At 54.0% G+C, this 15,630-nt stretch overlaps 4 protein-coding genes across 5 annotated transcripts; 2 read left to right on the top strand and 2 right to left on the bottom strand.

Annotated features, from left to right (window-relative positions):
• Positions 1–193: 193 nt before the first annotated feature.
• Positions 194–6,059, bottom strand: PSME3 (proteasome activator subunit 3). The gene is made up of 11 exons (XM_005531483.3): positions 5,919–6,059; positions 5,317–5,349; positions 4,956–5,018; positions 4,397–4,501; positions 4,063–4,111; positions 3,362–3,474; positions 2,816–2,884; positions 2,536–2,603; positions 2,329–2,383; positions 2,018–2,104; positions 194–1,558 (listed from the first exon to the last, which is right to left on the bottom strand). The coding sequence occupies exons 1-11, from the start codon at positions 5,958–5,960 to the stop codon at positions 1,478–1,480; spliced, it is 765 nt and encodes a 254-aa protein (XP_005531540.1). The 5' UTR covers positions 5,961–6,059; the 3' UTR covers positions 194–1,477.
• A 118-nt stretch (positions 6,060–6,177) lies between these two features.
• Positions 6,178–10,475, top strand: BECN1 (beclin 1). The gene is made up of 11 exons (XM_005531481.2): positions 6,178–6,350; positions 6,433–6,500; positions 6,568–6,626; positions 7,006–7,096; positions 7,352–7,488; positions 7,656–7,850; positions 8,058–8,204; positions 8,687–8,836; positions 8,923–8,983; positions 9,443–9,585; positions 9,873–10,475. The coding sequence occupies exons 1-11, from the start codon at positions 6,224–6,226 to the stop codon at positions 10,039–10,041; spliced, it is 1,347 nt and encodes a 448-aa protein (XP_005531538.2). The 5' UTR covers positions 6,178–6,223; the 3' UTR covers positions 10,042–10,475.
• Positions 10,154–14,379, bottom strand: CNTD1 (cyclin N-terminal domain containing 1). 2 transcript variants are annotated; one of them, XM_005531550.3, is made up of 7 exons: positions 14,014–14,379; positions 13,850–13,925; positions 13,429–13,600; positions 12,813–12,975; positions 12,231–12,375; positions 11,753–11,849; positions 10,154–11,388 (listed from the first exon to the last, which is right to left on the bottom strand). In XM_005531550.3, the coding sequence occupies exons 1-7, from the start codon at positions 14,183–14,185 to the stop codon at positions 11,227–11,229; spliced, it is 987 nt and encodes a 328-aa protein (XP_005531607.2). In that variant the 5' UTR covers positions 14,186–14,379; the 3' UTR covers positions 10,154–11,226. The 2 variants fall into 2 exon arrangements, with proteins under 2 accessions (XP_005531607.2, XP_087924262.1); XM_088068136.1 differs by having other exon boundaries at positions 11,788–11,849.
• Positions 14,380–14,816: 437 nt separating this feature from the next.
• COA3 (cytochrome c oxidase assembly factor 3) lies at positions 14,817–15,486 on the top strand. Its single transcript, XM_005531480.2, has 2 exons — positions 14,817–15,058; positions 15,139–15,486. Exons 1-2 carry the CDS (start codon positions 14,854–14,856, stop codon positions 15,249–15,251), a joined length of 318 nt encoding a protein of 105 aa, XP_005531537.2. The 5' UTR covers positions 14,817–14,853; the 3' UTR covers positions 15,252–15,486.
• Positions 15,487–15,630: the final 144 nt, after the last annotated feature.

Here is a 15,630-nt window from a genome sequence, read left to right as displayed (position 1 = left end):
TTTGTTACTGAATATTTATTAGCGGGAAGACTAAGAGTTGACTTACTACAAACAACAACAGAAGAGTCTATAGCAAGGGCCAGCAGCCCGCCACACTCTGGGCAAATCCCTGGGAAACCAGCAAGAGACAACATGGCTCTTAGATGTGGAAGCAGAGAAAAAAAAAAAAAAATAAAAACAAAGTAAAAAAAAATAAGGGAAGAAAGTCCATTTCATTTGTCACTGTTGTTACAATGAGATTAACACAACTCTTAAGGCTACTGCACAATAAGAATATACAGGTGTAACAGCGAGACCTGGGAAACAGCGAGGTTCCTGAAACAAATGATTTATGTTCCCTGATTAGGGGACTTAAGTAGAAATACTATAAATAAGAAAATTTTGAAGCCTGCAGCGTTATGGGCCCACTTGCCACACACAAAAACTGACGCAATACAACCAGTCATTTCCAAAGGGGTTTGTAATGGACCACGAAATGTTCTGGCAGCTTGGAGGAGTCACGAGGCACGGGAGTGTGCCCTTTGCAGGGGAAAGACTGCAAGGTCTGCAAGGTACCAGGTGGGTATCAGCCACCCTCACCGTCAAGCACCAGCTGTGGCAGCCAGCCTGCTCTGCCGAGGCACCAGGGAGCACTGCCAGGGACAAGGGGACTCAGTCTGATCACATGCAGAGATATTTTAGGAGTTTAGCATCAGATCTCCAGCCCCTCCCTTCCCTCAGCCCAGGCAAAAGCAACCCATGCTGAAGGGGCAACTGGGACGTATGTGAAAGAACATTGCTTTTAGCCAAGAAAGTGGCTCTAGTCAAATGGCAGAAGCCACCTGAGCTCATGACAGCCAGGACAGCACCAGCTCCAGTTCCAAGCATTTGCCTCATGCTCTGCACTGATCCAGACAGAACTGGTGAGGCAGAAACCTGTGTGGCAGGCTCTGCTGAGCCAGGAGAGAGCCAGAAAGGGAGTGCAGATGGCTCAGTGGCACCAGAGCACAGCTGCCAAGGGGCAGGGTCCCTGGTCAGTGCAGAGCTGGTGGCAGAGGGGCCTGGCCACAGCCAGCAGTGGGGAGAGAGCTTCCCTGCTGTGGCACTGCTGGGCCTGCCCTCGTGCTGGGCTGTTTGCCCTGTTCCAGAGACCCCAGTGCAGCCACCAGACAAGAGATGGGACAGGACAAGGGCTTGGTCTATAGTGTTGTTCCCACTCATGTAGGAAGCAAGGCATAAAGGAATGTCCCTGCCTGGCTGCAGCAGCCTCTGGGGCATCCAGTGCAGCATGGCCTCTACTACCAGTGACTAGAGGAAGAGGGAGAGCTCCTGAGACCTGAACAAAACCAATCACAAAACTAGGCAAGAATTTCTTTAGAGTTTAACTAAGAATGCAATACTATTTCCAGCCAGTTTCCCATCTCGATAGTCACGTAACAAACCAAGGCAATGACGGTCTTTAGTTGACTGAACAGTTCTCAAGTTCAAACGTTGACACTTAATAGAGGGTCTCAGCATTGCTGCTCCGAGGCCTCTTGATCTTCTCAATGTTTTTAAGGATCATGTCATGCAAAGTGACCTGCAAAAGGGAAGAACAAGACTAAGACAGGAAGCCATCCAGCACTGGTTACCACAGCAGCACCACTGCCCTTGGCACCACCCTCAACCCTTGTGTGCAAGCACACACCTGGTTAAGGTAAGGGCTTCCTTCAGCCAGACCTTACAGAAGCCAGTACATGTAATACCAAAAACATTTATTCAAAAACCCTAGGACTGGCTTGTACTGTAAGAAGAGCTTAGGATCAGATTCCCACAAAGGGGGCACAAATATTTTGCAGTAGGACCCCGTGAACACCGCTGGAAACATCTGCATCTCTAGGAGATGGTGGAGAAGCAACAGTTGGTTCATCTGGCTGGAGCCAAAGCGGGAAGCAGGCAGCGGGAGTGCTCAGGGGGAAAGGGGAGAGGAGCAGCAGCAGAATCACAAGGGCCCTCCTGCTGCATGAGGAGCCAGTGTGAGCTCTGTGTTTTCACTTACATACTGATTTCTCAGCTCTGAAATGATGAGGCGCAGACTAATGTACTCCTTCTCGTCGATCTCCGTCACGGTGCGGCGATAATCCTCCTGCCGGGAGCAGACGCGGCTCAGCGGCCGAGCTCAGCCCGGCCTCCCACACTCTGCCCTCCACAGAGGAGCCCCACACCTCCAGCTTGCTGCCCTCAATCCTTGTACGATCCCCCCTCTTCCCTCAGGACCCTCAGCTCAGAAAGGACAGTGACAAAGCAGCTCAAAGAGTCCCAGGAAGCAGCAGTGTAACCATGTAAATCTCCATGTCCCCGCTGACTTACCACATGAGGGTACTTGGCTATTTTGGACACCAACTTTGCCCTTGTGATATAGTATCTGGCAGGAAAAGAGAGATTAAAGCTCAGATAAACAGCACCAGGATTATTTTCAGGTCCAAGCTGCCCTGTAACAACAGCTGGGGGACCTTTCCCAAACACACTCCTTTTCCAAGGAGATCCCAGAAAAGAAGTCTGTTCTTGCACCCCTACCTAGAAATCTGGTCCAGGTAAGACGCTGCCTCACTCTCCACAGTCCGAAGCTCAGCAACTGTTTCTTCCTGCAGGGAAGACAAGGAAGCCATTAGCTCCAGTAGGCTGCAGCTGGCTTTCAGGGCTCGGGAAGCACTGTCTCAGCAGCACCACATCAAGCTCAGGTCTGGGTTTTAAAACCTAATGTAACCCCAGGACTGCAGCTGCTGGACACCATGAACTGGAAGATTCAGAGAAATCCCGAAGATACAAGTCCCTGGACCACCAAGCAGTGCCTTACCTGAATAGAAACACCAAAATTGTTCCCATCCTCTATCCTGGGAATGAGAAGCTGCACCCACATTTTGACCTGCAGTGGAGAGATCACAACACTGACCAATGCCAACACCTGCACAATGACTTCTCTCGGGAACGTCAGCAAAAGCCTCCTGCCTTTGCCACACAGCTCATGGTAACCTGCTGCAGGTCCCTCATGCACCTATAACACTTCCAAGATCATTTTCCATGGCTGGGATGCCATGAAAGCCAGCACAGGCCCAGCCTCCCATGGGAAGCTCTCCTCACCATGCCACAGGAGCTCTCGTTGGGAGTCTGTGCCTGTGCAAAAGATGGGCAAAGCAAAGCCTCATGAGGCCTGGTGCCAGATATCCTTCTTCAGGTGAACAGAGCTCCCCAAGGGTTTCACCTGCCTCCCAGCCCCTGTCAGACAGAACAAAGCCCTGCTTTTCCTCATCCACAGCACAGAGAGACCTGCTCCTTTCACAGCTCCACCTCTCCAGGAGTAAAACCACCCTGCTGCCTCCCCTCTCTCCAGGCTCACACCCACCGTATTGCACTTCTCAATGAGCAGCCTGATTTCTGGCTTCACTTTCTCGATGATGTCCACCAGCTGCTGGTTGCTCTTCAGCATCCCATTGGGCATCACAAACACTTTGGTACCTGTGGCAGAGACAAAGCCCCAGCGTCAGCGACTGGCAGGGACGGCTGCAGCAGGGTCGGACCGAGGGGCCACCTGAGGCTCACTCATCTCCCACCAAGGCCACAAAGGGACTGAGCCAGGCTGTGGCCACCTGTAGGGAAGGGGAAACGGGACAGCAGTGACCACAAGGGAAGGAAAAGAGAAAACACAGAGCAGGATGAGACTGAAGAGCTCGAGGATGCTGAGCACAAAGGGTTTTCCTGGTGCACACGTACAAGAAGTTTCTGTCTCAGCTTAATCCAAAGCCTGGAATCTTCTTCCAGACAAAGAGAGGAACTGCACAGAGCCACCAGGAGCTCAGCTGCCTCTGTCAGCAGGCCAAGATCCAGCCAAGTACTACTTATGTCTATCAGAGAACTACTAATTATGCTTCTAAGAGCTGGAAGCGACTCCTCCACATCAAAACATCTGTAGGTCAGGCTCTGGCCTGTATGAGCAGCAGCTGCTGTCAGGGCAGGGCAAGTGGGGCTCACATGATTTGCATCCCCAAGGCTCAGTGCAGCAGTTCAGGGGACAGGCAGCAACACAAGGGACTCGGGGATTCTTACCCTGAAAGGTCTCTTCGTGGTCTTCCAGCTTCCTCTTTTTCATATTTGGCTAAAATATACAAAATGTTTTACTCACAAACTAGTCGTAAGCTGTAAAAGCGTTGCAAAGGACAAAAAGGAAAGCTTAAGAGCCCTGCCATGTTCCTGGTTTCTAAGCATTCTTCCTTAAAGCCCAGGAAGGACTGCAGAGCACTGTTACCTCCAGCAGACTTTCCAGGCTTGAGAGATCAATCTCCAAAATCTCTGTTATTAAATAAGAATATCCTACCCCAGCACAGAGCAAACCATGCAGTTTTAACAGAAGCTGGGATCACAGCCAAGAGAGTAACCTTACCCCATCCAGTCCATCGTGGCTGTTGGTGAGAAGAATTGGGTCAGGCACTGGGAGGTTCATGTCCGAATGGATCTGAGTAAGATCATGAATATTCAGGATGGGTTCCTGCAAAACAAAGCAGATTTGTTATTTTATTGTGAACTAATAAAGTCTGCCATCCCAAACACAATGAGAAGACAAGAGATTCAGACATCCCCCTTGTCCAACTGTAAAATTAGGATGAATGACAATAAAAGGTCTGGCAATAGGCTGTGACCCCTCCAACCCAGGAGTGCCAGGCCATGGTCAGTGGTGTCCCTGTGAGACCCCAGCACTGCCAGGGACAGCCCCCTGGGGAACGTGGAGAAAGATAAATGTGAGAGATCACACAAAGCAAACTGCAAAAGGCACCACCCCTCCAGAGCCAACAGCACTGCAGTGCATGTGAGCAACCAGCTGCTGCCTTGTGTCCCTGCAACAAGGTGAAGTGCACAGAAAACACCCCTGAAGAGACCTGCCACGCCACTTCCGAAATGGAGTTGAAAATGGAAAAGGATACAGAGCACAAGGCACACCCTACCTTAAGGAATCCATCGAGTTCTAACAGCTTCTTTGGAAAAAAATTTGCTACGAGGTCTTCAGCCTAAGAAAGAAAGAACAAACAGTGATGTGAAAGGCCACACATCTCCCATTAGCACGCAACAACACCAGGGAAATCATCTGTATGTAAGCAGGAAATGAAGAGAAGGGAAGCTGTTCCTGCTGCCAAAACCAAACAAAGCCCAGGTAAGAAGAGAGCCACGAGGCTCAGGAACCTCACTGCCGTGGGTGAATGATGCCCTGGGTGTTGCTAAGTCTCCAGGGCAGGCTCAACTCACAATCGAGTTTGTCAGAAAAATACGAACAAAAAACCTCTTTCCTACACACCCTGTGACACTCACCTCACTCGTGATGCGCTCCCTGAAGGAGTCAACCTACAGAACGAAACAGGGACAGGTCAGGGCCGCTCTCGAGCAGCGGGGCCCGGGGAGGCCGCGCACCGACCCTCGCAGCACGGGAACCGGGAGGAGCCCGCGAACACCGAGCGGGCGCTGCCCGGGGACACCCGGAGCGGCTCCGGGCGCTGCGGGGAGCTGCAAACCGCGCAGCTCCCGCCGGGGTGGAAGAACCACCGGGCCGCCCCGGGCCAGCGGCCGCGCTCTGCCGGGCACGGCTCGGGGGCGGCCACAGCGCGGCCCCGGCCGCATCCCCGCCCGCCCGGCAGCGCAGGGCCGGCCGGGGTGGAGACACCGCGGGCTCGTCGGGGCGGGCGGGCCGCGCTCGAGGGTCAGGGTGGAACGGCCGGGAGGCACCGTGGGGCGGCCCCAAGCCCGCCCCGCCCCGGGCCGGGCCGGCGCCAGCAGAGCCCGGCGCGGGCCGGCGGGGCGGAGGCGGCAGCCCAGCCCGGCAGAGCCGAGCCGGGCGGGGCCGAGCCGGGCTGGGCCGAGCAGAGCCGGGCCGGGCCGGGCCGGGCGAGGCGGGGCAAGCAGCGGAGCGGGCGCACCTTGAGCTTCACCTCCGGGTCCACCTTGAGCAGCGAGGCCATGGCGGGTCCGGTCTGGGGGCCGCTCCGCTTCCCCGGGCCCACACCGGAAGTGACCTCACGCCGCGCGCCCGCCAATGCCGCGCGCGCCCGCCGCCCGCGTGACGCTCCCCGCGCGCACGCGCCGCCGGGTCCTGGCCGCTGAGCGCCGCCCGGGGCGGGCACACGGAAAATGGCGCGGGCGGCCCGCGCAGCCCTGCCAGGACCGCGCCCCAACTGCGTCACGTCCGGCGCGCGGCGATGGCGGGGAGCGCGCGGGCGGCGCGATGGAGGGAGCGCGGGCGGGCGGCGGCACCGCGCACGTCAGCTTCGTGTGCCAGCGCTGCTGCCAGCCGCTCAAGCTCGACACCTCCTTCAAGGTCCTTGACCGCCTCACCATCCAGGAGCTCACCGGTACCGCGGCGCGCTGGGGTGGCGGGCCGGGGCAGGGGCCCGGGCCTAGGCCTGGGCCCGGCTGACGCCTTCTCTCCCACAGCCCCGCTGGTGACCGCCGCCCCTGCCAGGCCCGGGGACCTGCACGAAGAGGAGAGCGCTCTGACCGAGGTACGGCGGGGCCGGGCGCGGCGGCGGCTCCCCCGGGCCCTCCGGTAACGATGCTTCTCGCCTCCAGGAAGCCTTCGTGGAGAACCGGCAGGATGGCGTGTCCAGGAGGTTCATCCCGCCAGCCAGGTACAGCCGCTGCCGCACTCCCGGCAGGCCCGGCCCAGCTCGGAGCCTGGCCTCTCCCTCCGGGCAGCTTGAGCCGACGCTGCGGCCGCGCCTGAGAAAGCCTCCCCGTGGAGGGGGTCACACTGAATAGCTCCTGTGACCTCCCAGAGTTTCCCCGGCAGGAGCCCCGTGGTGCCTCCGGGGTCCCTGGCAGTCTGAACACAAGTGCACAGTCCTTGGGGCACTGCTCCTCAGCTGTGGGTCAGCACAAACCTGACAGAGCCCCCAAAATGGGTTGCCCCTGCTCTCCCTTTTCTCTGACCCAGCCCCAGATTATGGTTGGTGCTGGAGTTGCCTCCCCTCAGCACTTAGCACTCATCTCAGTAACATTCTCTCCAAGAATGATGTCAACAGAAAGTGCCAACAGTTTCACGCTGATCGGAGAGGCCTCGGATGGTGGCACGATGGAAAACCTCAGCCGGAGACTGAAGGCAAGTGGTCGTGAGCTGGTAACTCAGATCCTTGGGAACACAGCATCAGTTCTTCCTGATGCCATCCAAAACTAAACTGCAAAGTTTCCCATAGCATTTGCCTTCCAGGGGCTTGGTTGGTGAGTAGTTGAGCAGAGATAGATTATTTTAATCAATATTTGACCTGCAAAGAAGACTTCTGCTAGCTGAAGCTGCTGAAAAGCAGCAGGCAGCTGCCTGTGGTTTCACGTGCACTAATGTGAGCCCTTCCTCCAGGTCACCAGCGACCTCTTTGACATCATGTCTGGGCAGACGGATGTGGATCACCCGCTGTGTGAGGAGTGCACTGACACTCTGCTGGACCAGCTGGACACACAGCTCAACATCACGGAGAATGAGTGCCAGAACTACAAGTGAGTGATCCAGAAATGACCCAAGACAGAGCTGCTGTAGCTTGAGGCACCATGAGCGTGGAGAGCTCAGGGCTGACAAGAGGTGCAGGGGCTGCCAAGGAACTGGGGACTGACAGTGCAGGGCTTACCAGGATACCTGTGTCGGTAATCCTGTTGTTCTCCTTCAGGAGATGTCTGGAAATACTGGAACAGATGAACGAGGATGATAAAGAGAAGCTGCAGACAGAGCTGAAGGAACTGGCACTGGAGGAAGAGCGGCTGATTCAGGAGCTGGAGGATGTTGAGAAGAACCGCAAGATTGTGGCTGAGGACTTTGAGAGAGTCAGGGCAGAGGCCGAGCGGCTGGAGCAGGAGGAGGCTCAGTGAGTGAACTGCACCTGCAGCTTTGTGGCAGGGGTTGGAGGCAACAGATAAATGAAGTTGTAACGTGAGAATCCTGTAAATGTGCCCAAATGCCAGTGGCTCGCTCTCTGCAGAAGGAAAGGTGGCGAGACCAAACTGGCCCACAGAGTTGTCACTCTGATGTAGAATCCAGCACTCAGCACTTCTTGTCTTGCTTTTGCTCAAAGGTATCAGAAGGAATACTGTGAGTTCAAGAGGCAACAGCTGGAGCTGGATGATGAGCTGAAAAGTGTGGACAACCAAATGCGCTATGCCCAGATGCAGTTGGATAAATTAAAGAAAACCAACGTGTTTAATGCAACCTTTCACATCTGGTAATGTAGACACTGGAATATTATATCCATGTTCATGGAATCTGCAGTGTGAGCCTTTTAAGTCACTGCTTTTGACAGGAAAGGTGCAAGCCAGCTCACAGTTAGCTCACAGCAAAGCAGTGAATGCCACTTCCCAGGAGTGGCAGCTGAGTAAGGTGTGCCAGGCTGTGGGACTGAGAAATGACTCCTTCAATCCCAGTAACACTTTGGGAGCCCCTCTGCCAGCCAGCGGTGACACTGGCATTAGGGTTCACAGAGCAGGCAGTGTAGAGAGGCTGGCTAGGGGTTTTTGTTGTGTTTTTATGACAAAAAGAGAACAAGTGTTTGGTATTTACATACATTAGTTAAGAATAGGCACAAACCCTCTGTGTGCACGTCTGGCACTGTGTGTGCTGTGCTGTTGGGACATGGCCCCTATTTGGTTATCAGGCCAGGAGCTTTTCCCAGCCTAGCACACTTATTTATAATTCTTCTTATCACAGGCACAGCGGGCAGTTTGGCACAATAAATAACTTCAGGCTTGGCCGACTCCCCAGCGTTCCTGTGGAATGGAACGAGATCAACGCTGCCTGGGGGCAGACTGTGCTGCTGCTGCATGCCCTGGCCAACAAAATGGGCCTGAAGTTTCAGAGGTGTGTGCAATACCACACACAGTTCATTTGTGACTCAGAGGAAGACAGGCAGACTCAGGTGCCTGTGAATTGTCTCCTTTTTTCAGATACCGTCTTGTCCCCTTTGGTAACCACTCCTACTTGGAATCCCTTACTGACAAATCCAAGGTAAGAGATCCCATACAAATAGTGGGACGTCGACCTTGAGTGACAGAGCCCTGGTCACAGTGGGGATAAAAGAAACAAAACTTGGTCTCTGTGAATGTGGAGTCTGGGAAAGCTGACTGCCCCAGCTCCTCCAGCATGGTAACATCTCACTCCACATCCTGTATGAGGCCACTGGTGCTGCCTGCCAGCAGTGTTAAAAGTGACAGAACTGTTGAATAACACACCTGGCCAGAGGCAGAGGCCTGCTTTGGGGTGATTGGCAGGTAGATGGCCTGATTTGGGATTGGTGGAAGTCAGGAATGTATGCCTGCACATGGTAGGCACAGTCACACTTGCTCTGTGCCACAAGCCATTCCCCAGCATCCCATGACAAATTTAAGCCTCACATGAGGTTAAAAAGCTGCAGTGACCATATCAAAAACAAGTGCTTGGGGTGCCTGATACAAATCTCTCTTCCAGGAGCTTCCCCTGTACTGCTCTGGAGGCTTGAGGTTCTTCTGGGACAATAAGTTTGATCACGCCATGGTGGCGTTCCTGGACTGTGTGCAGCAGTTTAAAGAGGAAGTGGAAAAAGGTGAAACCCGGTTTTGTTTGCCTTACAGGTGAGTGCTGCCACAAAACTGTGAAATTCAGCCCTTTATGCTCCCCCTAGAACTGCTTGCTGTTTCAGTCCTGACTTTCAGAAATCATCTGGAATTCTTTATGATGTGTGTTTGCTAATTTCATTGAAACTTGAAGTCAGCCCCTTGAGTGGAGTCCTGAGACTTGCTAAAGTCCTTTTAAAAACAGCACAGCATTCTTGTCAGATTTAAAATTTACTGCTTGATGTCATACTGAGATTAAATGTTTGCAGTAGGAGTGCACTAACTAAAGCTTGTGTGTGATACAGGATGGATGTGGAGAAAGGAAAGATTGAAGACACAGGTGGCAGCGGTGGCTCTTACTCAATTAAAACACAATTTAACTCTGAAGAGCAATGGACAAAAGCACTAAAATTCATGTTAACTAACCTGAAATGGGGCCTTGCCTGGGTCTCATCCCAATTCTATAACAAGTAACTGTGGTCAGAACTTGGCCTAGCAGCTGTGGAGTGTCTGCATTGTGTTGGAGAAAAGCAAATTAAGATGTCTCTTAATATTAACCAGTACAAAATGTTTACAATACCAAAAATCCACAAGACACTTTAATAAAAATACCATTATTACATGTAGTTTATAGAAAAGCAATATGCAAAGTTGTATCACCGAGCTGAACAGAATAAAACCCAGCTATTAAATGTGTTCTACACTCTTATTTTTGGGGTTTGTGGCCATGCACGTAAATCACTGTCAAACTTCAGAACACCCATCAGTTTGATGCTGCTCTCTTACAGCTCATGGAAGGTTGGAAAAGCAGAATGTTACAAACATGGGGAATGATGTGGGAAAACTGCCAGAGCTCTGCCTGGTCATTAAAGAGCACTACAGTTTGAAATAAAGTATTTTCTAAGTCATATTATCACTTCTTTTTGTTACTGAACTTGACAAGTGTATAACAACATTACAACACTGTAATCCCTCCTGCAGCCTGTTCCTGCACAGGGCTGCAGTGAGGGAACAATGAAATACTCCACACTCCAGGTGTTTCCAGCCAGCAGTGCCTCCCACAGCACAAAGCTCTGGCACTCAGGACACACAGGCTGGGCACTGCTGTGGTGACAGGCACAGCACTGGCCCCAGTGTCCTCATCACAGCGCTGGTCACTGCTGGCTGTGGGAGGGCAGGAGCAAACAGGCTCCAGGTGCTGGCACAGAGGGGACAATCACAGGCAGCTGAGACAGGGGTTTTATAAAAGCAGCAAGAGGAGACAGCGCAGCCCCATTTGTAACACAGGTGTGAGAGCTGGTCCCAGCAATCCCTGTCCCAGCTGAGAGCCAGGCAGGGCAGCACTTCTCAAACACAACTACTCTGAGGGGTCTCTTTGGTCAAAGGAAACTTAGATTCAAAACTTAAAAGATGCAGCTCTTACAGTAAAGCTTTTAGGACATTTCTGAACACTGTGGTGCTGTTGGGTCTCTCTTCAGAGCATGAGTGTGATGCCTAGCAGGACAAGCCTTGCTAATTAACACGTGACTGACAGGCTGTTCCAGAATTCAGGTAACCCTGAGCCGTGCTGGGTGCCTGGGCAGTGTCACAGAGGAGGGACTGTTGTCAGCAGCGTGACAGTTCCTGCTCTGGGCCAGTGACTGGATGGACAGGGTGGTTCTACGTCTGAGGCAGAATTCTGTCCTCAGGAGATTTGGTTCCACAGTTCCCATGGTGCTGCTCAGGTGTGGTGCTGCCAACTATGTGCTTCACCACGGCGTAGGAGAACTCCAGGATACTTTGTGAAGTAATGCCAGTGATGCAGTTTAAATGCTCCACAACCTGGAATAAAGAAAAGATACAGCACCTAAAGACTGTGAGCTTACAGACTGACAAGAGTAACTGCTCCATGGACACATTTCACAGGGAGTTGTCCCATGAGATGGCTCCTCTACCTGCCAGTGAAACATTGTGGGGTTTTGTTCTGGCTGTGAAGCACTGAAGGCAAGGACGCTCACCAGTGCCACGCTGCACACAGAACTGCCCCACGCCCTCAGCTCTGACAGAAGCCCACATGCTTCCTGCTAAAAAGACAGGTGTCCCCTCCCTCATGCCACTCCCAGTGCAGCCCCATTTGCTGTGCTGAAACAGATAAACCACCTTGGCATTGTTCCTGTAGAGCCAACGCCTTCAGCAGCGACTGTACCTGATCCCAGTGCCTGAGGCTCAGGATGAACACACCTGTGCTGATGACTCCAACAGCCAAGAGCATGAAATCTTCCTTCACTGTTAAAAACTTGGCTCTGCAGAAGGAAAAGCATGTTCAGGTGTAAAATGCTGTCTCACAGTTCAGAAGCACCTGCTGCTGCAGTTGCCAATGCCCAGGACATGTTGGCTTGTTCAGGCCAACCAAAGCCCAACACCAGAAGCTGGAACTGACAGTGCAAGGCTGGGTTTTAACAACCAAGTGAAAAGCTTTCCATGCCTGTGGAGCAGCTGTGGGAAAGCATGTTGCTTTGAACTGGTGTATTCAGAAACGATGAATACCCCTCAAATTAGTGGGTTTTTTTTTTTAAACATGCCCCTAAAATGGCATAATGAGAGTTATGCTGCTATTTATTAGCTTTTTTAAGGGTTTTAATTTCAAAGTGTTATTTGAAGTCATTGTCAGGTAAGGCACTTACATCTGCAGCTCGCTTGGTGTGGAGTTGTCGATGGCAATCTTCAGCAAAGTGTCGTAGATGGTCTCTCTGGTCAGGTAGCAGAAGTCCAGCAGCTGCACACACAGCTGGTGTAAGGGTTTGTCAGGAAGCAAGCAGCCATTGTATCCTACCAGAGATCACACCATCAGTCCCACATTTTGGGTCACTAAACTGAATTAGGAGTGTTAGGTACTGTAAGGGAGAGAGAATTCTGAGGACAGCTGCCCTGTCTGAATGCCACAGGGTCCCTCGGCCTCAATAACATTTCACTCTGAAATTCAGGCCATCAGACTTGGGCCAAGAAAATGGTAGAAATGATTGTAGAAAATGGCACCAGGTTTGGGGGCTTTAAACTTAATCTTTTACTAAATGAGTCATGACTGGCTGTCCAACAACATGAATCACTTTCTACAAAGGACAAAGTTCTCATCTAAAAAGTGAAGCCCTGGACAATCTGAACAGTTCCACGTGCAAAAATCTGTAATATGAGACATTTTGGTTCAGACCAGCAACAGCTCTATGACCCTAATAAAAATCTTCCTTCCCATTCTGTCTGACTGATACCTAGAACCTCCAGAAGCAATTCCACGTAGGCCAACGGAGTTGACACATTGATCTGGTAGTGCAGAGTGTTTAAAACAGCAAGCTCCGACTCCAGCAATTCCTGTTTAGTGTAGGAGTATTTTAAGGATTGCAGAAATTTTAAAGCTGTGTCACTGGTCACTCTCTGAAGAGGAAAAAGAGACAAAATGTCTTCTAGGCAATAAGGCTCTTGGTGGGAACAAAGTGATCCATTACCTCTCTCCTCCTGCAGAGCACCAAGGCTGCCACTCACCCGCCTGTCCTTTGAGCTGGCATGGGAAATCCAGCTCTGACCTTTCCTACAGGTTTCCTTGGCTCAATAAACCATCCCCAGGCAGGTGTGAACCCCTGTGGACACACAATTTTTGATAACCACAGGCCAGGATTTTCCTGCACTTTTTTTTCCACCCAGAACTGGGAACATTTCCCAGCAATTTATTACTGGATGAGCAGCAACTTCCCTGCCCTAAGGGGAATATCGTGTCCTTGGCATTTCATTATCACTACTGTCTTTCAAAAAGGAAATCTATTTTTAAGAGATTAATACACTGCAAATTTAACCACGCTCCTAAAGCAAGGGCAGGCTGAGCAGGCTTACACTGTAGTGCAGAGAGAGTTTGCTGGCGAGCTGAACACACGACACGAGTCGCAGGACAAAGGTGTTGACTATCTGATCCCTCACAGAGCTCCAGCTGCTCTTCTGGCCTTGGCCACGGCCTTTAGTGTTCCCTCTGTCATCACACATCTGTTCTACTTGCTTGATCATAAACCTACAAAACCCATAACTGCTCAGAGAATGGTTCTGTCTGCTGAGAAAAAGGAAGAAAGGCAGTTCCACGTATACTTAAGAGTATATGTGGAACTAATAATTCAGGTTAAATGAATGAAGAGACAAAGCTCTTCAACACCCACATTTGTCACGTGTGGTTTGGGTGAGTGGGACAGAGTGGGACAGGGCATGGGCAATATAACCCCATCAGAGAATGGGAAATGTGCTCAGTTGTTAGGACTCTTAGTACCTTTCAAGTAACTCCACTGCCTGGTACCGTGTTGAGTGGTTCAAGTGCCATTTTTCAGACAAAAGGAATATAAATTCTGCAAAAAGCACAGCACTCATTTCAGTCTCCCGAAGCTCACTGTACAGCTGTCAGCTGCCCCGGGAGCTGCTGTAGCCAAGTCTCACCTACGATCCGTGTCTCTTTGAAGCACCCAGCCTGCTCTGGCAGCTCGCTCAGGTACTGCTCATTCTCCGTGGCCAAGTGGATCAGTGTGTCCTCGATAATTTCAGGAGCAACTCCACTGAACACGGGGCCTGAGTCACGGCCCCGGGGTTCCAATGGCACCTGAGACCCCATTTAACGGGTCCGGGCCGAAGCCGTAATGACAATGATTTCACCGGCCCCACAGGGAGAGGCCGGGACAGGGCAGCGCCGGCTCCCGGCTGCTCCGAGACAGCGCTGGGACGGGACGGGACGGGACCGGACAGCCCCTGGGTGCGGGCGCGCTCGGGGAGGGGCCCAGGGGGTTTGGCTGCGAACCAGGGGCGGGGGTTCGGGCAGGGCCCGGGGGGTTCGGGCAGGGCCCGGGGGGGTTCGGGCAGGGCCCGGGGGGTTCGGGCAGGGCCCGGGGGGTTCGGGCAGGATCCGGGGGGGTTCGGGCAGGGCCCGGGGGGTTCGGGCAGGATCCGGGGGGGTGCGGGCAGGTTCGGGGGGGGTTCGGGCAGGATCCGGGGGGGTTCGGGCAGGGCCCGGGGGGGTTCGGGCAGGATCCGGGGGGGTTCGGGCAGGGCCCGGGGGAGTTCGGGCAGGGCCCGGGCCCGGCTCAGGCCCCGCTCCGGGGCAGCGCCTCAGCACCGTCCCATTCACGTGACCCCTCTCCTCCAATCAGCAGGCGCCGGTACCGCGACCGGCACGCGCTGGGCCTCAGCCAACCACTCGACGCCCCGCGCGGCTCGGGCCCTCCGATTGGCCAGCGCCCCCGCCGGATGTTGCGTCATACCGCCGCGCGGAGACGGCGGGGGAAGATGGCGGCGCCGGGGCAACCGGGGGAGGAGGCGGCGGCGTTCGCGCGGCGCATCGACCCGGCCCGGGAGCCGGGGCTCAGCCCCGCGCAGCGCCGCCTCATGGCGCAGGTGGAGTACGCCCAGCGCCAGCGCGCCCTGCAGCGCCGGCTCCGCAGCCGCAACGTGCTGCTTGCGCTCGGCATCGGCGCGGTGACATTCGGCATCTGTATCCTCCGGGACCGGGGCACGGTGGGGTCGGGGGGCTCCGGGGCCGCGCCCGCAGCTTTTCCTTAATTCCCCCCGCAGACGGTTACACCTTCTACTCGGTGTCGCAGGAGAAGTTTCTGGACGAGCTGGAGCAGGAGGCGGAGGCGGCGCGGGCCCGGGCCCGGGAGCGAGCCGAGGGCGCCGCAAGCTGAGCGGGGAGCGCCCGGCCCGGCCCGGCCCGTGACTGAGCTCCGCCCTCAGCAGACAGCACGGGCCTCGAGGAAGATGCGTCTGAGTGGTTCGGGCCTGCCCCGTGCTCTGCTTTGGGCAGGAGAAGGCGCCGGGGGCTCCCCGCAGGCAGGGCACCCCCGCGGGCAGAGCCGTGCCCATGGGAAGGACAGGGACACTCGGGTGTCACCACTCCTCACAATAAATCCTCTCACTGGAGACCGTGTCAGCGCCCATTGTCATGCATCTCTTGGGCTGGGCTGAGCCCCGCTCAGGATCCCGCCCTGCTGAGAGGGAGGTTTCTGTGTTGCTCTTTATTGTCACACAGCGAGGCGAGCAGCCACGCGTCCTGCCCGACAGACA

Source organism: Pseudopodoces humilis, chromosome 29, assembly GCF_049639895.1.
Source record: "Pseudopodoces humilis isolate 2021_Gansu_Grassland_sample_001 chromosome 29, ASM4963989v1, whole genome shotgun sequence".
Classification (NCBI taxonomy): Eukaryota; Metazoa; Chordata; class Aves; order Passeriformes; family Paridae; genus Pseudopodoces; species Pseudopodoces humilis.
The sequence above is the reverse complement of the archived record's forward strand: the minus strand, read 5'-3'. Positions and strand labels throughout refer to the sequence as shown.